Raw genomic sequence first — 26,999 nt, forward strand, 5'->3', positions numbered from 1 at the left:
AGATTCTATAACATATACAATCCTTTTAACACTTGGATCATAATATTTGTTTGTATTTTTAACATTAAAATTAGGTATTGTAACACTTGTTTTCTTATGTTTGACTATTATGATGACATATTGAATTTAAGTAGACTCTGGCCAATGCCGTACAAAGTGTACGGCATTACCCCAAGGTGCAATCCAACCCAAAGGCTTATAATATGTGTTATTTTCAGATGGTGCGAAATAGACCACGGTTGATGCAAAAGGCCAATGGACCTCTACAGCAATGGAGGAAGAAAATAAGGCTGTTACCAACGATGGGAAGAAGCTTCGAGAAACCGCTCGGCAGTATAGTATACCTGTGATGACTCTCTTGGACAGAATAAAAACTAAAAATTCAAGCGCAGCACAGTTAGGGAATAAACCTACTTTCAGCTCAGAGCAGGAGGAAGAAATAAAACAGGTACTGTGTTTAGCCAAGGTTTTTGATGGACTTTCTGCAATTGAGCTAAGAAGGCTTGTATTTGAATATGTATGTTGAGTCGAACAATATTAAACACAAGTTTAATATGGAGACTAAAATGGCTGGATGGGATTGGCTACAGGGATTCCTTAAAAGAAATCCTACAGTTAGCATTTGGAAACCAGAGGCTACCAGCCTAAGCAGAATTTCTGGTTTTAATGAGATTGAAGTAAAACTTTTATGAGATTCTTGAATGTGTTATAGAAATAACACATATTTCTACCATCACATATCTACAACTATGATGAAACTGGTATCTCAACGGTCCAGAAACTGGGGAAAATCCTTGCTCCTAAGGGGGCAAAACAAGTTCAGCCACTAGTTGGGAGCGAGGAAAAAATATAACCGTCTGCTGTGCTATGAGTGCTGCTGGGTTCTTCATACAGTATATGTTTATTTTCCCCATGCAAAGATTGAGTCCACTGTTGAAAACAGATGGACCCGTAGATGCTATATACCAGTGTAGTAAAACTGGATGGATCAATGAAGAATTGTGTCTGGTGTGGTTGGATAATCTTATTTCCTATTCAAAACCTGCAAAAGAGTCTCCTGTATTGCTCATACTGGACAATCACACTACCCACACTACTCTTGCTGCTTATAACAAATACAAAGAAAATCACGTTGTGGTTGTCACAATACCTCCGCATACTTCACACAGCTTACAACCACTTGACCTAACTTTTTATAGTAGTTTAAAGGCAGTATTTGGTCATGAGTGTGATTCCTACATGAAAGCCAACCCCTTTGAAAAAATACCACCTTATGACATTGCTTCTCTGTTCAACAAAGCCTACATTAGGACTGCCAGCATGGAAAAGGCTATTTCTGGTTTTAAAAATACAGGAATTTTCTCTCTAGATACAGAAAATTTAACAGTAGATGAATTTGCACCGTTACCTAAAGAGTCTGAACTAGTACAGGTCATCGATGAAGAAGCTGCACAGGAACCAAACACTCAAGAGGTGACTAAAGTCTGTACAACAAAACCACCCAAATGTTGAACCCCAGCCGTCTTCTTCCCACCAGAATGTATCTAAAACCAGTTCTTCTCTGCATAGTACCAGTAAAAATCAAGCAACAGAGAAATTAAACCATGCACCTTTTCAAAATTTTACCCTGTTCCACAACCTAAAAAAACTAAACCACATCCAAGAAAGCAACACTACAGTTTTTTAACTTACACCTAACAAAATTGCCTTACAGAGTTAGCTGCTCTCGAGAAAAAAAAGAAACAAGAAAAAAAAAGAGTCTTAAAAAGATAGGAAAATGTGTCGACATGAAACCATAAGGACAAAGCAGATTTAGAAAAACAAATTCCAAATGCCTTTCTGTACCAAAAGTTGATCCTGGGAAGATTAATAAAAAAGGATGCCGTAGAAATATTCCTTTCAGTTTGTCTTATGAATATAATGGAAATGATAATTTGAACTTTTGTGATGACAACTAAATTGATGATGTCGAATCCTTCAGCTTCGCTACCTCTACAACAGTATCAAAAGAGAAGACTGTTGGATCAGCTAATGACATCTGCCTCATATGTGGCGAGTTTGGACATGACAAGAGAGCTATGGTTCAGATGTGTTTTTTGTTTTGGTTGGATCCACGCAGCTTGCAGTGCCTCAAATACAGCTGAGAACTTTGTTTGTGACTTTTGCCAAAGATAGTGACATTTTTTAGTTTTAGTTCATTGATGTCAATGTCAAATATAGTTTAGTTCACTACATACATATACGTCATTACCCCGAAATGTGTATGGAATTCCCCCAAACATCAGAGCAATTCTATACTTTACATGGTTCCACGTAACCTTTACCAATACCTTAAATTATTAAGAAAACAATTTGAAAATAATGTAATGGCCGAAAATACTGTAGGATACCAGGGAAAGGTTTTTTGTTTTTTAATAGCTAGCCAGACGATCAGGAACAGCGGGACACGATGAGGAAATGACAAACGCAGCAGGAAACATTGAAGAACAGGTGAAGCGGGAGTTGGGGGGAATGTTTGCTAAAGATAGCATAACACGGCCGCGGAAACAAACAGGGGGGTTGCCACTCGCGCTCAGCTGGCGCGACCTTGGTCACAGCGCAGCGAAACTCGGTCATAGGCACAGGGAAGGAGGGGGAGTGTGTAATGACGTCAGAAGCGGCGCCGAAGCGGAACTGTTTTTGTTATTAACAACAGACGCAAACAGGGTCAGGACGGGCTTCTTAAACGGGGAGATTTTATTCGAGAAGGGAGAGTCACAGAGTCAGTTGGAAGCCACGCTACTCCGCCGCCGAGACGACGATTGGTGAGTGATCAGCCACGATGCGACGATGGTTCAACACTAGACAGCAGCACAACGGCCTTATGCCCATGTAGCTGGTAATATTCGAAATCTCTCTCTCTCATTTCAAAAACTAAGAATACGCATTTCAACAATAACTCGGTAGAAATTATGAATAATAAATTAATTTAAAACCATCACATAACTTGGGAGAAATCAGTCTGCAACAGTTGGTAACAAATGAATAACGAAAGAGGTTAAGAATAAGCTCTAGGAAATGGCAGACAGCACGGTTTATTTATTAATGACAGTATCCCTGATAGGCACGACTATGGTTCAGTAATTATGTGTTAGTAATAGAATGTTATAAAATGTAATTATAAAGACCCTGAAAGTAGAGACTTGATATATGTGTTGAATAAACTGTTAGTTGAAACTGCGGAAATAAACATGTTCTTGTGGAAACGTTCACCCTTAACCTCTTTATTTAAAATTTTTTGCAAATAGGGACTCGTTACCCTACCTTAAGGACTGTTTAAGGAAAAACACGAGTGGTGGAACCGCCCCCAGAACCTGATACTAATGACAGGGCCGTCACGATATCAGGAACACAGACGATCCCGGTAGATTCACTTCCATTCCCTTTCCCCATCATCCTTCAAGATTCATTTCATTATCACCTTTTCATATACATATTCCCTTAATTTCCATCTTTACGGTCGACACCGATAAGAGTAAGTCGATGGCCGTAACAATAATATCAATCAATTAATTGGTAACAGTTTCAAGAAAAACAAACAAAAAGTGAGTAGGTGGTATTATTTTTCCCTTTAAGTGTACGCCATTGCCCCTATTATCATAGAAAAATGAAAATTAATTTTGTATTTTATGCTTTTGAAAGTAGTCGTGGCGGTTAATCTTACAAATTATAATGATTTTCAAAGTAGTTTGTGTAAATTTAAGTGATATATCATATTTATTAGAACATTTTTACAAAATCATGATGCATAACATATTTTCTGGACGAATATAAATGTCTGTGTAAGGCATGCTAACCATTCATAATGACAATGGAAAAGATGGGTTTTTTGTGTATCGTGTATTTTTATGGTATTTTACATTCCAATCAGCTACATATATGCATTTCTAGGTGATCCTACCAAAAGTGTAAGGTTGGTTATGTTAGTTGAGTTACATTAATAATACCTATGTATTCACTGTTAAAGTTTAAAAATTCTTGAACAAATTAGATGTCCCCCCCACCCCCCCTTTACCAGGACGGAAGGTTTATCAACATCTAGGTGAGAGAGAGGTTATGTAAGCCTGTGATATCATTACTCTAATTGTTAATATTTACATATTCTCGCAAAATGGTGTCTTATTCCAATTGAATTTTGGAGGAAAAAAACATATTTGTGAAGGTCACTGAATTCAATGAAAATTGTATGTTAAAGAAAAATTATTGACATTTGAATGGTATAGTGATTTTAATAAGTCTCACTTAAATATTTTCTCATCAACAATGTTGATTACTCAACAATTCCCTGTAAATCACTGCCTTACCCATTACCAATATGTAACAACCTAAAGGGAATTGCTGAATGCCCTTTTGTGAGATAATAAGCTAGGTAGTACATAAGTACCTAGTTAAAAAAAAATCCATTTTTAGAAGTTTTTTCAACTTAAAAACCCTTCTGTTCAATAATTAGGTACCAACTTTCTCTTCATTATTTCTTAAAATTCCACCCTATGTCGCAGAGGTTCCCAAACCTTTTAGAAATGTTGCTCCCTTAATCTAAAGGTCTTTTTTGGTGGTGCCCTAATACAAACAAATATGAGGTTTATCCCAAAAAATTGTTAAAATATATTTATAGCTCAAACCCACAAACAATTACATCTTGATTTAATTATAATTATTGTTTTATAAATATAACATTTGCAATTCAAAATAAACTTTGGCAATCTTTTTTTTAAAAAAATAGCTATTTTATAAATAAATAACACAAGGTGTTAGAAAGGAAGAGGTAAATAAATGAACATACAGAACAGTAAGTGTAACGTGAAAGCAAAGAATTTATTGTTAGAGAAATGTACAGTTAATTCTAAATTAAAAACTGCAAAAAAGCAGCAACAACCTTTACGATGCGTAACGGAGCACACTTTAGGAAGCCCTTGATTAACAGTGAAGGAAGGGGGGGGGGGGGGGGGAAGGTTAATTATCACCTCCCAAAATAATAATGTGGAAGTTTAAATTTAAATTTTGTATATGAACAATTAAACATAAAAAACATACAAACTTCTATATACCATTTTCCAAAATTCCACCTTTAAATATTTTTAAAGGGTTGGTTTTGAATAATAATAATAATTCATACACCCAAACCTACTTACAATACACATCACTGAATCCACAAAAGTTAGATACACATATTTGACATTGAAACTAAAATCCATGAGCCTGCTTCATATTTATTCCACCCCACGAGCAAATAGGCAGTAGTCTGTAAAATTTCGGAGTTTGGTTTTATAAAGTCTTGACACCTAAGCTACCTGTGAGGATGCCTTGAACCCACAAAAAAAATGTAGACAGCTCAACAATCCGCTGTGATGGTTTCTGCAGACCAGCCACTCCTGGCCGCTGAACACCTGTTTACCGACCACTTTTCTCAATCAGATTGATTCTGTTTACGTTTATAAATACCTTCAGATGTCTGACAAACAATAAGTAAAGTTTTTAATTTAAGCTTTGTACACTATGATATAGCTACAATGAACAATATTCTACTTAAGGATTTACGTTATTAAACAATCTTTTGCAAAACAATTACACGTGCTACGGTGCAGTCTAGGTTTGTCACTGTGACACATATGCATTGAAAAACTATGTTTCTTTTTATGACATGCTTTAATTTTTTTTTTTACTTTTTAATAAAATGTTTTTGGCACCAAATACCAAGTTGGCGCATCATACTTATAACAATTAAGACGTCTTATTTGTAACACTTAAGTAGCTACATATTTATGCATTAAGAAATAAATTTCACCTTTCATTAAAAAATTCACGTATCCTATATGATGTGTATGTAATTTTCATTAAAATCACTTTGGTATTCTTCTCAAATTACTTAATAGACTGTGACTGAAATCTACGGTATCTTGATAATTGAATATTTAGTTTTTCACTGTCTAGAAAAAAAAATGCAAAGTTTTAATGAAGAAGCAAAATATTTTTTTTGAAATTAATAATTATTATGACAAACATGCAACTTTCAATTGGGTCATTGATTTAATTCACGCTCACCTCTTCAATGCAATTAATATGTCTATTTGAATTTGAATTTTTTGAGAAACTATCTGAAATAATATTGTGCATGCGTATCTGTAGATAATGAATAAATTTTACATTTTATTTTTCTTTAAGATTCAAGGGTTTTTTTTTTTTTTTTTTTTTTTTTTTTTTTTTTTTTTTTTCCCATGATTTCCAAAACTAAAATGTTATTTCTATAGCAAAAAACAAATTCTTTAAGGACCTGGATTTCTTTCCTAAGCATTTCAACCATTCATTTTTGGAACAACACTTAACTTCTACAAGGGCACGAATCTTTATTCTTACATTTTCATTTGAATCTGGAATGAAATTACATAATGTGTAAATATAATTTTAAACATTTCAAACAAACAAAACTAATTTACTTCAAATTTGTGCACTAAAAATGTTGCCTGTTATTTTTAAACAATGCATTTGCACACATACAATACACACAATAACAACATTTTATAACAGCTGCACTTTGTATAATTAAACTCCTCACAACAATAACCATACCAACATAACACTGCGTTTTAACACATTACGAGCAGATACGCTTCTAAACTTCGGTCACGGATAGGAGCAGACGTTGTGGTAAGCTGAGCTGAGGCTGCAAGTGACATGATGCGTACGACGATGTGCAAGCAATCAAGCCAAAATCTCTCTACTAACCCTGACGTATGAATTCACAATTTTGTAAGATAAGAAATGTGGGGTCAAGTTGAGAACACAACACCATGGATTACAGAGGTTTCTTCTTCAGTGGAAAAGAAGTAGGGGAAATGTATGACATCATAGAAGTAGGCCAATGAAAGTCAGATGATCAAATTAAAATTTATTTATACTGGTTCCAATGGATGAGAAAATAATGTTTGCTTGCAATACCAGTTAGTATTAGTTTATTTTTGGAAGGTAAAGAACGGCTATGTGAAAAGTTGTAGTGAAATAAAAAATAGTATTAGAAAAGGAAAATAATGGAAAAAAATATGTTTGGGTATTAGCAATGTTAATCATGGCATTTGATAGGTGAGGATAATAATGAGTATATGGAAGTAAAAACATCTTCTGAACCAGTAAAACAAATGGTTTTTAAAGTTTTAGTTTTCTTATAACATGTCTTGTGTGTAAATGAAGAAAGTAGTTATAGCAGGGTCATTCCATACCAAATCAACCAAAAAAAAACAAACTATTTTTGACATCCACCGTCTCAGATTTTGACGAAACTTGGCATGGTTGTTCTATTCATTGATGTAAGAAACCATACCAATTTGTTTTGCTCTATCTCGAATGGTTTAGATTTTACAGCCCCTTAAAGTTTATGGATTATTGGCATTTTAATCATCTGGCCGCCGTTAACTAGATGTGTTGTCCGATGGAAAAAAATTCATATTTTTTTTTATTTACTAACCATTTTGTCTGAAAAAATGTTTATGTTTGGATCAATGTAGCAGGAATAATATAAAAAAAGAACAAAACTACTAAGTGTTTATTTGGAACCATAAAAAAATCTCAAAGTGTAATTGTTATGATTACCGAAACAAAATGTAGAGTTTTACGGAAAATGGTAAATCTCATAAAGGGAAAAGAATAATCATGAAATCTCTCTTTTGTTTTTGTTCTAAAAGATATGTTCTACCACATTAAAAGGTAAGATTCATGGTTTTTTTACTCCTTTGATAATTTTTTTCACTTCAAAACACAAAAATTAGTTAATTCTTTAATTTTGATTAAAAAGCTGCTTTGGCCGCTATTTGCCTGACTGTGTTTCTGAATTATATACAGATGATTAAAATACCACATTTTTCTTTTGGTATCCCACACACTTTTTTATAAAATAAATTACTTTACTTGCTGCTTCCTGTTTCCCACGCTGTCAAAGCCCTGCATTCGTGCCATGACACCATCCTGTTCCTTTTCCACTCGCAAATACATAAACAACTGCCAGTGTAGTTTACCTATTTTTTTGTGTTTGTGCCTGGCTGCAGACTTCACACACCCCTTCCCCCGTCTTCTCTGCTCGCCCTCTTCCAGATCCAGATGCAAGATCTTCCCAGGAGATAAGCATGAAGGCCAGCAACTGATACAATCCGTGCATAGAGAGAGAACAAGGCGGGCTGTGTGTCACCTTGTGCATGTTCGAACCTGCCTTCCCCTCACAGCAGCATTATTTAATATAGCTTCAATGTCAGTCCGTCACAGGCAGTTGCCATGAAAGAAGTAAGATTGGTGGTTATATATAACAGTCAATTAAGCATTTCAGTAAATGAGTGTTATTGATAGTATTTATGTGTTTTTATTAAACTAAGTGAGTACCAAAGTGCATTCTTATTATGTTTTGTTGAACAATGGAGGAAAAGTGCAGTGTTGGAGAAACTACTGAAAGTGATTGCCATCTGTTACACTATGTCAAGGTCAAGTCTATACAAGGTATTGAAAAACTTTTTGAAGAAGATTTGAATCTTTTGACATTAAGATGTGAATCCAACAAGTTAACAACTGTTTGCCTTCACCATGAAAGTGTGTTTTTAAAGAAGTATGAATTTTTACAAAAGGTGTGATGTAATCCTTTCAAAAGACATAAAACTGTTATTAAAAAAGCACTTCGTGTTTTAACTGTACAACAGAGTAGAATCATCTTATCAAAAGGGCACAAGGTTAAACCTGGTCAGAAACTTTGTGCGTTTTGCAGGAATAAACTTTTAAAAGATAAAGAAGCTGACAAGGTTGAAAGTAATGATGAGCACGAGAATGGACAAACAAAGGATATAGGACTAACATTTAGAGATGAACTAAACCAACTTCAAAAAAATACTGTAATTGACGAGCTAAATTCTTCCTTTCATGAAATTGGATGTTCACCAATGAAATTACATGCACTTGGTCATCATAGCAAATCAAGTTATGCTAAAGAAAAGCTACAAAAAGTTCATGAAAAAGTAAAATCAAAAATTGAAACTGTTCTTGAAGTTGATCTACCAGAAGAAAAAAACTTGTTGGAAAAAAGTATGTTGCAGAACAGTGAAAACATGGATAAACTAGTGAACATTATTAAAAAGGAAATTATAGGTGCATCAAGAAAAAAACACATTCAAATGTTGACAATACCAGCTTCTCTGTTGTGGTCAAGAAAAAAAATAAAAGAAACTTTTTACACATCTGATTATTCTGTTCGTAAGGCTCAACATGTGTTTAAAGACAAGGGTTTTTTAGGCGAACCAGACCCTAAGCAAGGGAAACAGCTAAGCCTTGAAACTATTGATTTAGTGAAACAATTTTATCAGAGTGATGAACATTGTAGAATTCTGCCAGGGATGAAGAATGTCGTGAGTATAGGAAAAAAGGTTTATGAGAGAAAGCGTTTGATTTTGTGTAATCTTTCTGAGCTATACACAAGATTTAAATGGGAGCATTCTCATTTGAAAATAGGTTTTTCAAAATTCTGTTTCTTCAGACCTAAATGGTGCGTTTTAGCTGCCTCTAGTGGCACAAACTTAGTATGCGTGTGCACAATACACCAGAATGTTATTTTATTGATTCATGGAGCCGGTATAGAGGAAGATTACAAAGAACTGATATTGCTCATGGTTTGTGAAGGAGCAACAAGAGAAGGTATGTTAAGGCATTGTGACAAATGTTCATCAAAAGATAACCTTGTCCATTTTTTAAAGACAAAGTTTGAAGAATATGACAATGAAGAATTTATTGAGTTCAGTCAGTGGGTTTCCACAGATCGAACTGAAATGATAAGATGTTCCAGCTCTGTTGTTGAATTTATAGAAACATTAGTTGAAAAACTCAACAAATTAATACCTCATTCTTACATTGCCAAATCACAAGCATCTACTTTTAAAATTTTAAAGGAAACAGTCATTCCAATGTAGCTGTAATTTCAATGGACTTCAGTGAAAATTATGCTTTCACGATACAAGAGGAAGCCCAAGGTTACCACTGGACCACAGATTCATGCACTATTCGTCCTGTAATCATTCACTGCAAGGATGCAACTGGCAAAAAGCTTGTTCTACCTTTTTGCATCATATCTGATGACCTCAAACATGATGTAAGTATGGTGTACGAAATCCAAAAAACTAGTAGGACTGCCTTTTTGAAAGAGAACCACCCACACATTAAAGAGATTCATTACTTTAGTGATGGGTGTGCAGCACAATATAAAAATAAATACAACTTCGTAAACCTGTGTCTACATGAGAGAGATTTTTTACTGAGAGCTCAGTGGTCATTTCTTGCGACCAGCCATGGCAAAACGGAATGCGACGAAATAGGGGGTACTGTAAAATGCATAGCTCGGAGGGAAAGTCTTAAACGACCTCTGATAAAAAAAAATTATAACAGTGGCTGAACTGTTTGACTTCTGCAAGACCAGAATTGAAAATATCAGTTTCCATTTTATTACTAAAGAAGCAGTTAAATTGACTCGTCTTGCTATGGAAAGTCGCTTCAAAGATGTTCAAACTCTTCCAGGGACAAGATCATTTCACAACTTTCAGCAACAAAATGATTCACAAACAATTGAGGCTCGAAGAATTAGCAAGGATGAAAAAGCAGCTATTATTTTTAATTTATATAGCATTCAGCAAAACTATCTCGTGAAATTAGAAGATTTGTACCCTGGATGTTTTATTGCTTGTGTTTATAACAGCTTCTGGTACTTTGGCATGGTGAATGAAATAAATGCTGAACAAAAAGATGTCCCGGTACAGTTTCTTCATCCCCGCGGACCATCACCATCCTTTTTTTGGCCCAAGAAAGAAGATACATGTGCTGTGCCCATTCCTCATATTATTGCTATGGTGGAACCGCCAAAAACAATGACTGGAAGAACCTATCAGTTTTCACAAGAATGTATGACAAATATCAAATCAAAATTTGACAATCTAGAAGAATTTTGAAGTACAATGACCTAACAATGTTACAACTGCAAGAACTGTAAGCCTTAATAACATAGGAGTATTGCATGTGTAAGTAAACACACTAATGTTTTATGTAGTGTAAATTAATAATTATATTTAAATTGAACTGCAATCTCATTACTGAGGTCAGTTCTGTTCATATTTGTGAGTGTAAAGGGAACAGGTTGATGTCATGGCAGGAATGCAGGATTTGACAGCATGGGAAACAGGAAGCAGCAAGTAAGGTAATTAATTTTATAAAAAGGTGTGTGGGATACCAAAAGGAAAATATGGTATTTTAATCATCTGTATATAATTCAGAAACACAGGCAGGCAGGCAAATAGCGGCCAAAGCAGCTTTTTAACCAAAATTAAATAATTAACTCATTTTTGTGTTTTGAAGTGAAGAAAATTATCAAAGGAGTAAAAAAACCACGGATCTTACTGTTTAATGTGGTAGAACATATCTTTTAGAACAAAAACAAAACAGAGATTTCATGATTATCCTTTTCCTTTTATGAGATTTACCATTTTCCGTAAAACTCTACATTTTGATTCGATAATCATAAAAACTACACTTTGAGATATTTTTATGGTTCCAAATAAACACTTAGTAGTTTTGTTCTTTTTTTATATTATTCCTGCTACATTGATCCAAACATAAAATTTTTTCAGACAAAATGGTTAGTAAATAAAAAAAATATGAATTTTTTTCCATCGGACAACACATCTAGTTAACGGCGGCCAGATGATTAAAATGCCAATAATCCATAAACTTTAAGGGGCTGTAAAATCTAAACCATTCGAGATAGCGCAAAACAAATTGGTATGGTTACTTACATCAATGAATAGAACAACCATGCCAAGTTTCGTCAAAATCTGAGACGGTGGGTGTCATGGTGTAGTTGAACTGACATGGAATGACCCAGCACTAAGTTTTGCATTGGTTGTTAATTGAGAGAAGACAGTCCTATGTTGTTGAAGTATAGAGTACAGAGAATCGATAATGTTACAAAGGGGAGTAGTCTGCTGTCTGCTTTGTGATTCCATAATACTGATGATATAACCAAGATGGCGTCACTTAACTAATTACCTTTCCTATGTTCTTATGGGACAAGAGTGGGAATAAGGGGGTTTTGGACAGGGGCAGGGTAACTATAATAACACTATTTTTCACGCATTTAATTTTTTGAATATTATACTTTTTCGGTATCGTAAAGTATACTATAATATACCAATATTACATTACTTATGGCGGTATCGTGAAATATAACAGCGTTCCCTATTTATTAGAATACATAATACTGAAAAATAAAATTTGCAGGTGGGACTATATTCTACTTAACGATACTAAGAAAAATTTTTCTTAAAACATGATACAGCAATATTATTTTGATACTAAAAAATAAAAGTTGTGGGTGAAGTGGTCAAGTATGTGGAATAAAATACTAGTATCGTAAAATAGACTCAACCTGGTGGGACTATATTCTACATCACGATACCAAGAAAAGATTTTCTTAAAACATGATGCAGAAATATTATTTTCAACAGTCTCTCAAATAATAAATCCCTGTATCACAAAATAACTAGACAAGGTGGGACTGTAGTCTACTTCACGATACAGCAACAATATTATGGCAAAATGTATTACTTTCACCAAATGAAATACCGGTATTGCTAAACAACCTAGACCTGGTAGGATTTAAGTCTACTATACAATAACCTAAACCTATAATTTACCTAAATGAAATACGTGAAAATTACTGTTTCTAAACTCTCTCTCCTGCTACAAACCTATAAATTTCCTCACTTATACCGTGAGAACATATGAACCATAATTTTTTAGCACAGCCTTGTTGATGACTCCCTCAATATCCCTACCATATCGCGATGTAAACGTATGTATACATCTTTTTTATTATATAACCTATCATCACCAAAACGTTCGCTTTGATTTTCTCTTGAACGGTTGACAAACTAACCTAACACCTAACTCACCTATCACCTAAAACATCAAAATAAATACATGAAAAACTACAAATCAAAAATTTTTAAAAGCCATAAAAACCCAATTGCCTTTCTTGGCTTTATGGCAATAATCTTCTACTATTAATATTTCTCTTGTAGATATTAAATTTACGCCAAAAAAATTGCCATACCTCCATATAATTAATTCTATATTGCAAATACGAAGTCATTTTCCTGTTCACTACTAAAATCACACAACCACACACACTCTCTCTCTACACTGTACCATTATATTAATTTAAATTAGATAAACATGACCTTGCTCTTCTCACATGACTACTTCACTAATTCCTACACATATCCAATAAATTTCTTAATATCTACTTATTTATTCACTTTTTAAAAAAAAAAAACATTTATTTCCTTATTAATGCACTCCTCGTACCATAGTCACTCCAAAACCCAACGATCATTCTTTTTTTTATTTCACTGTGCTATTTTCTCTTTCACTGTTGCCAATTTTATATACCTACTATATTTTCCTCTGTCCCGCAATCGTGTTTTTTATCATTGGCATTGCAACTTCCATGACATCATACATTCCCCCAACATTTTATTTCCAACCAATAGGAATCCGGTGTCATTAAATCAGTGGTTCCCAACCTTTTTTTGATCAGGGACAACTTTAATTTCATTATTATTAGCAGGGACCACAAGGTCAATAAATAATCTGTATCAATCTAAAAATAAATTTTAAGTCTAATCGTTCAATGTTAATCCAAAGGTTTAACATAAGCAATCTAAAAAACCAAAATAAACATTATTAACAGTGTTATGATTGAAAACATATATTTTTAGTACACAATTCAGTTTGTATCAATGAGAATTTTGAGCTTGCATCTTCTGTACAAGATCTTGAATTTTTGGGGTAATATTTTTACTCAAAGCTACACGCAAATCATCACTTACTTTCAGTCGATTCCTGGATTTGTTTTTAATGAGCAGTAATGCAGAAAATCCTTGTTCGCATAAATAAGTTGTTGAGTAAAGCATAAGAGAGTGCAAAAAAATTTCTCGAATTTTAATATATGAAATTTCTTTCTTATACCAAAACGTTTCCAAAGAATCAGATTCAAAAGCGTTCTTACAGTTCCTGTCATTTTGTAATTCAACAAGTTCTTCTTGGATTTCTTCTGCAACTTCTCTAGCGTTAGTGCCAAAGGGTTGCGTATCAGTTTTTGGTCCACATTAGCTTCTGTATTGTTATATTCTGGGAAGTAACGGTTGAATTCATCAACCAACATTTGCAAATGACATTTGCTGTTTTTTTGTATGCTTTCTCTAAACATGACATACTTTTTGACGTCAAGGAGTGCCTTCAATGTTGAAAACGCACTATAATTGCCCTCGCCAACTTGAATAATCCATAACTTAAGTTTGCAAATAAAAGCACGAAGTTTATCTTCAAAATTAAAAATATTTGCAACGCCTTCTAATTGTCTGTTTCCTGAACCTTGCATTGGCAAGTTAAACTTATTTAAGTGTGTAAAAATATCCACAAGATATGCCAAATGCATCTGGGATGTCAAATCAGAAAACTGTACTAGTAAGTCTTCCATTTTATTCTCACCTAGAAACAACTCAATCTCTCCTCTCAGCTCGTATAATCTTTCCAGCATATTGCCTTCCGACAACCAACGAACCTCTGTGTGAAAGAGGAGGTTCTCATGGTTGAAGTCCATTTTAGTGCACAGTTTTTTAAAAAGGCATGAATTTAAGGCACTGCTTTTAATGACATTTTCTACTTTTATGGCCAATTTCATTGTATCATTAAGGCATTTAGGAAGAGTCTTGGAAAGCTAACGCCTGGCGATGAAGGATACAATGCGATGTTAATGTTGACGGATTCCTCTGTTTGATTAATGTTGCTAGACCGGAATGTGATCCTAACATCGCAGGAGCACCATCCCTACAGAAACCGACTAGCTTTTCCCACATAATGCCATATTTCGGGAAATATACAGTTATATTCACAACGTCGATACCTCTTGATGTCCTTTCCAGTTCCTGAAAAAACAACAGTTCTTCTTTGATTATGTTGTCGTCGTCTAAAAAGCGGGAAAAAACAAGTAAATGAGCACAATTAGAAATGTCAGTGGATTCATCGCACTGCAAAGCGAAGAATGGCGACATTTTAATTCTCGAAACAAGTTGCTCCTCGATATCATTTGACACGAGTTCAATTCTAGATTTCACCGTGTTGTTCAACAAATTTATATCTTGTATTTTTTTTTTTTGCTTCTAACCCTAAAACTTCTTCGACGGCTTTGATCAAACAAGGTTTCACAAGAGTTTCTCCTATTGTGTGAGGCTTTTTTGATTGTGCTATTAATTTCGATATCTCAAACGATACTACTAATTTTTTTCAGATGATGCATATCTTGTACCACTAGGCCCGAGTTTCATTCTTTTAAAATTCTCCAATTTTCCTTGAAAGAACTCTGGTAGTTGGTCAGAAAAATTTGGATGAATCGTTTCTAGGTGACGTTTTAATTTCGCTGGCTTCAAGGCTTCGTTTGCGAGAACAGTTGCGCATATAACATATTGTGGTTTTATTTCTCCATTACTTTCTATCGATGTAAATCCAAATTTAATGTAACTATTATCATATTTTCTCTTAGGCAACATTTTCTGAAAACAAAACCAAAATGCAATAGAATGTACCTACACTGATATGCTTATATTATGTTTTATGCCAAGTAAAAGAATAAAAAATAATATAGCTAAATTTTTTCATAATTCATATATTTATTTATTTAATGATTTATGTTATAACATAAATCATTAAATAAATAAATATAAACTGGCTTACAAAAAATTCTAACCTCGCTATAATTTTTTTTACAAACTTAAATCTTTACTACACAATTTAAAAAATAATGTCTAACCGTTAAAAACAAGGGTCTTGGTAGGTACCTTAAATTCCCCTTAACCCTCTTGGTGCCAGCCTCAAATTGTCTAATTCTATTACGGTTATACTAAAAGTGCCAAGTCATTTTTAAATGAATTACATATCTGGAGTTAAATATTAATAACTTTTTTACCTTTAGTAACTTTTTACCTTTAATAACTTTTTTACCTTTAAGTATGAAAGTATAAATTTTTTACATCTTATAAATAAATTATTCTTTGTCATTTTTTAAGATTAAATAAAAACATATAATGAATTTTTTTTTTAAAGTTATCGAGAAAAAGTTATATATATTTTTTAATGAATTGGCGTGCGTCGTTGACAGAAAAAAATATTCAGGCCGATTTTTCGATCCTCCAATTTTTCGCACGACACAGAAAAGGCGATTTATCCGACTTTGGCATTAAAAGAGTTAACGGTGTTTTTATTTCATTATGAAAAACCTAAAACAGCATAATAACAATTCAACAATATTATGATAGCATATTTTTAAGGATTTTTGTGACTGGCTCCACTTTTTAATTTGGGAGGCCAGTGTTATTTTACTATCTTAATTTTTAATTTCATATAGATTTATTTTATATATAATTAGGTTTTCAACTAACTGTACCCAACTGTTGTGAACATTTGTAATACACAAACACAAGAATCATACGCAAACAAACGTCCACATTGTTTTGTAATTGCATGTTTTTATTAAAAAATTTTAACAGAGAAAAATGCGTAGCCTACTTACCCTGTTCATATTTTATCAAAATATCCATAAGAATATTGAGGAGTTACAGATGTTGACCCACTAAACAGCTAAACAGAATCACTAACACAACACTGCTGAGCAAAACAAAAGAAAACGTACGATTGACTGACCGGCTTGCGCCATAATGTTTAGTCAGTTGCTTGCCCTTCCCCCGGTCGCCTGCGCGCCGCGCTCGCTTTTGTTCACCGACGCGCGTTCATTCAAAGTTTAAAATCTTTCACGGACCATATTTTAGCTCTCGCGGACCACTGGTTGGGAACCACTGCATTAAATGAACTTGACCCTTACAAAGTGTGTGTGGCAATGAGTGTAGTAGTCCTGTCCTGACGCAAATGAAAGTTTCTGTTTCATTATGTTTAATTAATTTAAGAAAGAGTACAGTGTAAATATAATGTAGACAGAGTAATATTGATAGTAGATGAATTATTGCCATAATGGTATGTGGTTATTTTCAACCTTTGTTTAAAGGTTTGATGATTTCTAGAAGGGTTTGTGTGCATTTTGTTTGCTGTGCTAGATGAGAGGGGTGTTGGGTGTATTTAGTTTGCTATTTCAGGTCAGATAGTTTTCTTACATTATATGAATTTATAAATTTATATACTTGAGGTTATTTCTGTGCTATTCAAGAAAAAGCAAGAAACTGAAAGGTTTGGTGAGGTTAGTTCAGTTACCTTAAAAATATATTACAACTTTGCCTCTCAATATGGTAGCTATATTGATAAAGTTGTCAACAAGGCAGTGCTGAAGTTAATTACAACCTGTACGTTCCTGTGGTACAAGTGCTGTACTTGGGCCTTTTAGACAACGAATATATACATACATGCTTGTTTTGCACAATTTTTTTCCTAAGGAAAACACATTAAGGGACGCTAAATATTTTCTGTGTCGTGTTTCATGTTAGAATAGGTAGAGCTATAGTATACTTACAATATCCGGAATGATAAAATTATAGTTGAAAATTAACAATTAAATTTCAGAAAGTGTTATTGCGAAATACACTAAACTTGGCAGGGTTGTAGTAGGAAGGCCTATATAAATAAGATTACCAAAAGTTAGTTTCATTAAGAAACTTATTTTGTGCAAAACAACCATATTCCCATGCTTGTCCTATACAAATGTAAGTGGTAATGATGTGAATGCCACCACATTGGTGACATCATCAATACTGTTATGGTATCAGAACCCAGAATACTCTCAAAATTTGATATCTGTAATCTAAAATCAAAATTAAAATATAAAAATGAGAAGTTTTGGTTTTGATTTTATTGTGAGAGTTGGCAATCCTGAGGACAAGTGAGTGAGAGAGTTGAGTGGAGAACAGAAGATGTTTGAATTGTAAACATAGTGAATAAAGAGTTTTTATGTTAACTGGGATACCATTATTAGTAATATTAACAGGTTATGGGCCCAGATACGTAAATGTATTAGGTGAATACAGTTGTGCTGAGGAACCTAGCGCACGCTCAAATTTATCAATATGACAGATAAGGTCGAGACGAGCAACATTCAGAAGTTTGAATGGAATAATTTTTCACAGTGGAAATTCTAAATCGTGTGTGCTCTTAAGGCAAAAGAATTGTTTGACGTTGTGAATAGGGCGTCTAAAAGGCCGGCAGATGAAAAGCAGGAAACTTGGTTAAGAAGAGATGCAAATGCCATGTTTGTATTGACTTCTGCAATGGAGTTCAAGCAAATAGCCATCATTGAAAATTGCTCTACATCATTTGAAATTATGGAAAAACTTAATTCCGTTTACCAAAAAAAGTCCAAGTTTAGTAAAATGTCATTACTGGAGAAATTTCACTGTCTCAGGTTCGAACCAGATGATTCCATAATTACTTATATTTCTAAGGTGGAAACGTTAGCGAAGCAAATCAGAGAGGCTGGTGAGAGTATGTCAGAGACTGCCATTGTGACGAAAATATTAAGTACACTCCCGGAAAAATATAGGAATTTTTGTCAAGCCTGGCTGTCTATAGATAAAAGCAAACAACACATACATAACCTTACCACCACGCTTCTTGATGAAGAAGCTAGCCTGACTGTATCAGACAGGAGGAGTTCGGAATCGGCTCTAGCAGTGGCAAGATTCAAGAATAGGAGAAGCATCACCTGTTACAACTGCGGAAAGGAGGGGCATATGGCCCGCAGCTGTAGAGAACCTTTTCAATACAAGAACAAGTTTCATAATGCCAATAGATACAATGACAAAAGTGCCTTCTTTACAGTGGAGAATGAAGAAGAGGCCTGCATAGTGGATGAGAAAATTTATTGAACCAAGGACAGTGGGCCTTTGTGTCACATGACATTTAGGCTATTAGAGACATTTTGGAAAATTTTGTAGATGTAAATAATAGTGTCAGCCTGGGAAATAGTGCAACGCTTGAAGTGAAAGGGATGGGAGATGTCAGGATTGAAAAATGGGTGAACGATGCTTGGATCAAGGGTACTATTACCAATGTACATACTGTATGTTCCAAAATTACGAAGAAACCTACTGTCAGAAGGGGTCATCACAAGTAAAGGTATGAGAATAGAAAAATCAGGCATGCATGTTCAAGTTTATAATCACAGTGAACTTGTAGGTGTTGGTGTACGAGGAGAGAATAGCCTTTATAACATGAAATTTAAGACCTTGAAGCCAGGTCACAGGGAAATTAATGTCACTAAAAATGAGTTTCAACTTTGGCATGAACAGCTCGGACACATTAACGTTAAGTACTTGAGTGAAGTTCCTAAGATTGTTGATGATGTGAGCTTTAAGGGCAAGCAATATTTTGTTTGGGAAGGATGTATATGGCAAGCAGCACAAACTGCCCTTCTCTCGAAACATGGTTAGGTCCTCACAGCCAGGGGAAGTGATTCACTGTGATTTATGTGGACCAATGCCTGTACCCTCAATTCGTGGTTTCAAGTACTTTGTAATATTTAAGGATGACCATTCCAGCTTTGAGTTTGTAAGATTCTTAAGGCATAAAAATGATGTGCTATTCCAATTAAAGCTAGTGATTACAATATGTGACACCATATTTGGACATAGTGTGCAGCGATTGAGAGTGTATAACTGTACAGAGTTCATCAACACAGAGTTTCAAGAGTATCTCTCAGAAAATGGAATTGTGCTTGAAAGAACTGCCCCGTATACTCCTGAACAAAACGGCAGGATCGAAAGAGAGAACAGAACTGTAATGGAAAGTGCAAGATCTATGTTGCACTCCAGGGATGTGGCTCAGTGCCTATGGACCGAGGCAGTAAACACAGCTGTTTATCTCCTGAATCGAACACCAACCTCTGGCTCCTCTGAAACACCATATGAGAAATAGACAGGGAAAAGGCCCTCACTAAAACATGCTCGAATTTTTGAAAGTGAGGCATTAGTATTGGTACCAGCACAACGTAGGGATAAATTGGCAGCAAAAAGCAAGGAAATTATATTTGTTGGACATGATGGAGAATCAATCAATTACAAACTATATGATCCTGTGACAAGAAAGATAACGGTGTCAAGAAATTTCATATGTTAAGAAAAAATCACCCAACCTACAGATACAAGAAGCAGTGCTGGTAAGATTACAGTTGAGAGGGAGGACATGACCGCTAAACAAAATATGTCTCCAGAAATTGATGAACTACGATCTGAAGATTTATTGGCTTTGAAATACCTGAGGGAAACAAGGATAGAAAAAAACAAGAGACCATAGATAGTGAACTGGTGATGGACATAAGATCTAAACGACAAACTCAAGTAGCTAAGAAACTTATGAACTCCATCAGATAGAAGCACTAACTGTTGGGCAGTACCCCTCATCTTCAAATCCCAAGACCTTTGAAGAAGCGATGTAAAATGGGTGAGTGAAGGCAATAAAGGAAGAAATTGAAGTCCTAAATGAAAATAAAACTTGGGAACTTGTTTCTGTGCCAGAGGGGATAATTATTATAGACAGCAAGTGGGTCTTCACTGAGAAAACTGTAAATGGAAAATTGGAGAAGAAAGCGCGATTAGTTGCCAGAGGATGTTTTCAAGAGGATACTGAAGATCTTTATGCTCCAGTTGCTCGAATGTTCACCATACAAGTTCTATTGGCAGTTGCTGTGGAAAAGGACCTGAGTATTAAACAATTGGATGTGAAGTCAGTATTCCTCAATGGGAGATTGAAAGAACCAGTGTATATGGATGTTCCCAAAGGTGTTAGTAGTTTCGGTGTTTCAGAGTAAAAGGAAGAGCATGTAGTTGTATGTAAATTATCTAAGGCTTTGTATGGTTTGAGGGAAGCACCCAAATTCTGGAATGCATCATTAAATAATGCACTCTCATCTATTGGGTTCAAACATTCAAGTGTTGATTCATGTCTCTATTTGAATGAGAGAGCATACTTACTGATCTATGTTGATGATATATTGTGTATAAGGATGAAGAGGTTGTGTTTAACATTGTCTCAAAATTGAAGAGTAGGTTTAAGGAATTTCATGAAAATAATCACATTGTTTTCTTGGGTATCCAGATTGACAGGATTAAAGGGGGTTTTGTCTTAAGCCAGCGCAGTCTGATTGAGAAAGTGCTTGACAGGTTCAATATGAAGGATTGTAAGCCATGTTCAGTGCCCATGGAGCCTAAGTTGAATCTTAGTCCATTAAGTGTGTCAGGTGTGTGAGGCTCTATATAAAGAACTAACTGTTAGGTTGCTTGATGTATATTATGATGGGCACTAGACCAGATATTAGATATGCTGTTGTGAACTTTTCAAGGTTTCAAAACACATTTGATTATATTATTTGGAAGCACTTGAAAAACATACTGAGATACTAGTTTGGTACACAACATTTTGGGCTGGTATTCTTGAAGTCAGATGAGGGTAATGGTCAGATCAGTGCATATGTTGATTCAGATTATGGTAATGACATCTCTGATCGTAAAAGTGTTACTGGGTAGGCCTATACCATTTTCTTCCACAACAAGTGCATAGTGTGGAGGTCAAAGAAGCAAGGTATTGTAAGTACAAGCAGTAGTGAGGCCAAGTATGTAGCAATATCTCAGTGCATTAAGGAGTGCAAGTACATTTTTTAAGTTACTCCAGGAAATAGTGACAAAGGTGTACTCCTGTTGTCGTATTTGATGACAGTCAATCTGCCATAAAAATGGCAAGTACATGTGAGACCAGAAGAAGTAGTCACATAGACATCAGGTACCATTTTATACGTGAGGAAGTTCAGAATGGTAACGTGAAGTTAATGAATGTAAAATCAGATGAACAGGTGGCAGATGTATTGACAAAAAGTCTAATTGTTATGTACTGAGTATAGGTTGGTATGCTTTGTTATTGTTATGTTCAGTTAGTTACGAAATGGCGGGAACTCGTGTAACATGCTGTTGTAGAGCTGTTAAATAAAGTGCTGCCGGCAACTCAATGAAACAGGATGTTGTTACCAGTGTTCATTGTGGTACCTATCTAACATTGGCGACGAGGATGGGATACGGATTTTATAAGTCAAGCAATATCGTTGTTAGCATCACGGCCATGCGGTGTGGCGCATCATAACCTACAATGGCTATGTTCACTTCATTTGGAGTTTGTTCCAGGACGAGACACTTGGAAAACATACTCTGAACGTCTGCAATATTACTTTGTGGCGAACAAGGTGACAGATAAGGAAGAAAAGAAGGCAATATTTTTCACTGTTTGTGGCGCCGAATTGTACAACTTGGTGTCGTCACTACTACTTCCGAAGGCAACAAACGAGGTCGATATAGCGGATATCTTAGTGGCATTATATAATCACTTCGAACCGAAGCCCAGTGAGATTGTTGAGACATACAAATTTTACAAACGCGATCAGCATGAGGGAGAACCGATAGCTGATTACATGGCTGAATTGCGACGGCTATCAGCTCACTGCAATTTTGTAGATTTGAACAGAATGCTGTGTGATTGTGTAGTATGTGGTGTACGTGATAAAACAGTGCAACATGCAATGTTAGCCAGAGACAAGTTAACATTACAGGCGGCTATTGACATGGCTACTGCGGCAGAAACTGCTAGTCGGAATGTGAGTGATTTACAAGGTGAAGTACGTGAGTTAGCTGAGACTGTAAATCAAGTAAACATCTCGAAAAGTCGGGCCGTCCACGAAAGGGCGTTTCCGTTGAACAGGTCAAATCCACCTCAAGAGCAGAAACCCTGTTGGCATTGTAATGGTTTACACAACCCAGAGAGCTGTAAACACTGCAAAACAATGTGTAATTTCTGTGGTAAATTGGGCCATCTGGAAAGAGCATGTATCAACAAAAAGCACAGAACCCATGGCAGGTATATGGGTAGGAATCCAAAGAGGAACCAGAGTAGTGGCAATTACAATGTTGTGGTTGAGGGAGACTCATCTGAAGAAGCGTCAGAGTATAGTCTATTCAATTTCCAGTCACAGTCACCTAAAAGCCAGCCGCCAATAAGAATGACAGTACATGTGGATGAATAAAGCTAGACATGGAGGTTGACACAGGTTCTGGGTTTTCGATTATTAGTAAAGATACCTTTGAGCGGCTCTGGCCAGAGAAACCATCACTACAGGAGGCCCAATTACAAGCAAAACAGACATTTAAAAAAATATATTAATTTGGCATAATAAATATTAAGAAGAAATAGACAAGTTTTAGACCCTTTTCAAAATTTATTTACTACTTAATGGAGTGAAAAGGAGAGAAATGGAATTTATATCAAAGATAAAAATATCTCCGGTAATTTTCTACAGGACATTCAAAATAATTGTAAATCTGTTTAAAAGATTGTTTGGGTTAGTTTAGTGGAAAGTAGCTACTATATAAAATTCCCATTTCTCTAACTACAAAGGTTGTTTATAATCCATATTAATATTAAAAAACTTATAGACATTATCAATTTTGAAAATCCAACTTACAATTGTATCATCTAATTTTCAAAGATGGATATATTTCCTTTTAAATGATTTAAGCAGTACATACCTTCAGTCTATTAGTAAGAGCTATAGGCTGGTTTACACTAGGCCAATAACTTAATCAGGTAGAGTTATTTATTAAACTAGTCAAACGTGAACAAAACTCAAGACTGTTCACATAAATTTGCTATAAAATCTCAGACTTTTCAGTTACCAAAATTTCAAATTATCTTGACTATTTTTTTAATACATTAGGCCTACATATTTTTAAATAATCTGGAGGAAAAAATAAAAATAATCCATCCTCCTCCATCCACATAGCTACCGTAGTTACCTCTCCACTTTCTTTTTTCAAACCGAACCTTGTTACACCATTTTAGTGTATGTGAATAACAACTAAAACACCATCTAGGAAAAAAAAATTATTTCATAGTTTGGGTGACAGCATTTTAGGAATTTCCGTGACTCTTCCAGAATTTAAAGTAAATTTCCTGACTTTCTCTGACCATTTCCACCTTCCTGATATTGCCCAAATTTTTCCACCTTCCAGAATGTGGACATACTGATTGTTTATTAGAGTTATTGTTTAAAACAGTGAATGAGCTTAATCTAGTAAAATGAAGAGTGGATGGTTGAGTGCTTTCACCACCCTAAGTCACTCGCCACTCACCCTTTACTGGAAAGATATTAACGACATTACAGTAGAGTTCATTAGTGGATTACATCATTCTTCAAGACATCTCTCTTCAGCATCACGGCTCGTTTGAGTAACAAAACCATGCTCACATTAGTCACCCATTATATTGAAATGAGAGCTTATGAAATGTGTATTCTGTTCTTTATAAAAACATATTTGCAAGGGCACTGCAATTGCAAAAATTGAATCGACCATGGGATTAGGCCTACCAGGGCTGCTAATAGGAGATTCATTAAAATTAACATAAGATAACAGTATTTTTTATTTATAAACACTAACACCTACTAAACTCGCTCCTTGCCATGTGTAAACAAACACTCGCCAATCGACTAAACTACTAGCCTAGTATAATGAGTGTAAATCAGCCTTATCAAAGAGAAAACGAACAAACTTCCACCTACTCCACTCGAGAAATGGGATCAGTAAACTGTCAATAACACGTGCCGGTTCTCAAGGCTGGTTTCCACCGAACAGGTGCCATTGGATGACAGTGCCAATGTGGGGCATGATTCAAAGGATGACTAGACCGACCTTCGTACTAAATTGCATATATAATCCTACTTGCACGATGGGTTTTAAACAAAATGCACTAAAACGGGAGTAACTCACAAGCGAAGTGACAGCATTAAAACTCTAATTTACTTACGCGAAATACAGAGCACGGTAAAAAAACTGAGAGCAAATATCCTTAAATGCATCTCTGTGGAATGAAAACAATTTTTTTTACAATTAATTATTTCTTCTTCGACACTCCACACTTTATTGTTCACATTTTTACGTCAACAGTATACCATTCTCATACAGCAACAACTACGTCTGCGAAAATGTTCCCCAAAGTCAATTCTCCAATTGAAGATTCAAATGCCTTACGCTGTTTCATTCGTGTTCAAATTAGAGAAGCCTACGATTCACTCATCTTTCTGGACATACCCTAATACTCTCGTTGGCAAGCCTTCTTTTCACAGACGAGAGAGCCAAATCCGATGTTTCCGAAGTTCATGCTCGCTTTTTTTTCTGTACCACGACAGATGTATTTATTTGGGGGGGAAAAAAATTCGCGTGCATTTTTCTCCAAATGACGGGTTTAACTTATGTCATTCTTAAAATTAGCAAGAAGTAATTATAAATACTTTAAAACATTGTGGATGGTTGGTTATATTAGGTAAATATAGCTACATTAAAAATACTGTAAAATCATTTTATGGTTGCTTAGCAAATAACTTTTTAATATGTAGCTATCCAGCGCTAGGAAACCGTTTACATGATTTCACAGTATTTTTAATGTAGCTATCCTAACCAAATCAACCGTCCACAACCTAATTGACCATTAGTTTTATAAACAAAAAAAAATGAAAATGCACGATCGGGCGGATGCCTCTCTCGTCTGTTGAAAGGCTTGCCAACGTGAGTATTCGGGTATGTCCAGAAAGATGAGTGAATCGTAGGCTTACCTTCAAATTACGGCAGTATCACACTAACGATGTTCGATACACATCGATGTATAGAAAACATTGATGTTTTCTATTTGAAGAATCAAGCTGGGTTTACAATTGATTTCCTTAAGAATTATAACTTAACATCGAGCACACGATTAAGGCGATTGGTGCATGGAAAATATTACGACAAAACTAATTTAACTGTACATATTTATTTTTGATGCTTCTTTTTAAGACATAATATACCTAGGATATTTTTAATAAACTTTTTTTTACTGAGTTATGTCATTTTAAATGCATTTATTTTTATTCCAAGCCAGAATTATTTAGAAAACACATAATTATGTTAAACTTAAGTATAGTTCAAGAAACGAGTGTACGAATAGGTTTCTCCACCTATAAAAGTAAGAAAAAAAAATTTCATAGTCAAAATTACAGTTTAATATTGACAATTTCCATTGATCACTGCTGGACTACTTCAGGAGCGATTTAAAGAATAACTTTAAATGAAAATGAAAACATAATTGGCAGAACACTATTGAGTTATGTATATATTTTCATATCCTTTTGTTTTTGATACGATCCGACTCAAAACACGCCCTCTGGAGTGACAGTTCTAGTGCTGCGTATAAAACTCTCGCCGCCGGGAAGAATGTCCCCGCGACGTGGTGCTGAGGGCGGCGCTTGTCGGAACCAGGTAGTCCGGCGGAGCTCGGGCCGGCTGGCCGCAGCCTGCGGGTGGGGAGGGGGAAGAATGGGGTGTAGAGGGATGACGAGAGAGGAGGCTCTGTCAAGGTCGCGCTCATGGAGCTAATATACAGTAATACATCTGGAGAGGACAAGGGAAGGCCAGCAGAGGATGCGAGGTGTCTCAGAAATTACGTGGACACGCCAGCTGGAGACGTACACGTAAAAGTCCCTTGCAAATGAAAGTTAGTCACTTAAAATACACATTACACTTTGCACTATCAAAATGGAGAAAGTTAAGAGACGAAAGTTAGTCAGTGTTATTCTCAACACTTATTACAGAGGATCTACGACGATAACGATTAATTGGCGAATGAGCCGAAAATTGCGTACCACTACTACGCGGTCCTTAAACTGGACATGGAATTATGTATGAAAATTAAGTTCCCTGATGGGAAGAATTTAATATGTTAAGAGTCGCACGAAATATCGTGAGACTGGGTTTGGGTCGGCGCCGAGCTGATTAAAAGATTTACAAAACTTACACTATTGCTGAAATGTTGAAGAGATGCTAAAG

The 26,999-nt window shown here is 35.2% G+C and overlaps 1 protein-coding gene across 2 annotated transcripts in view; it reads right to left on the reverse strand.

The window, feature by feature from the left end:
- The window catches only part of LOC134527193 (uncharacterized), an 80,451-nt gene extending 55,219 nt beyond the window's left edge, over positions 1–25,232 (reverse strand). The window contains exon 1 of one of the 2 annotated variants that reach the window (XM_063359640.1): positions 24,946–25,232. In XM_063359640.1, coding sequence (XP_063215710.1) covers positions 24,946–24,997 — 52 coding nt within the window. In that variant the 5' untranslated portion in view covers positions 24,998–25,232. The remainder of the gene's footprint in view (positions 1–24,945) is intronic. The other variant, XM_063359642.1, reaches the window with a different exon arrangement.
- Between the last annotated feature and the right edge of the window lie 1,767 nt (positions 25,233–26,999).

This window comes from Bacillus rossius, chromosome 1 (genome assembly GCF_032445375.1).
Source record: "Bacillus rossius redtenbacheri isolate Brsri chromosome 1, Brsri_v3, whole genome shotgun sequence".
NCBI lineage: Eukaryota > Metazoa > Arthropoda > Insecta > Phasmatodea > Bacillidae > Bacillus > Bacillus rossius.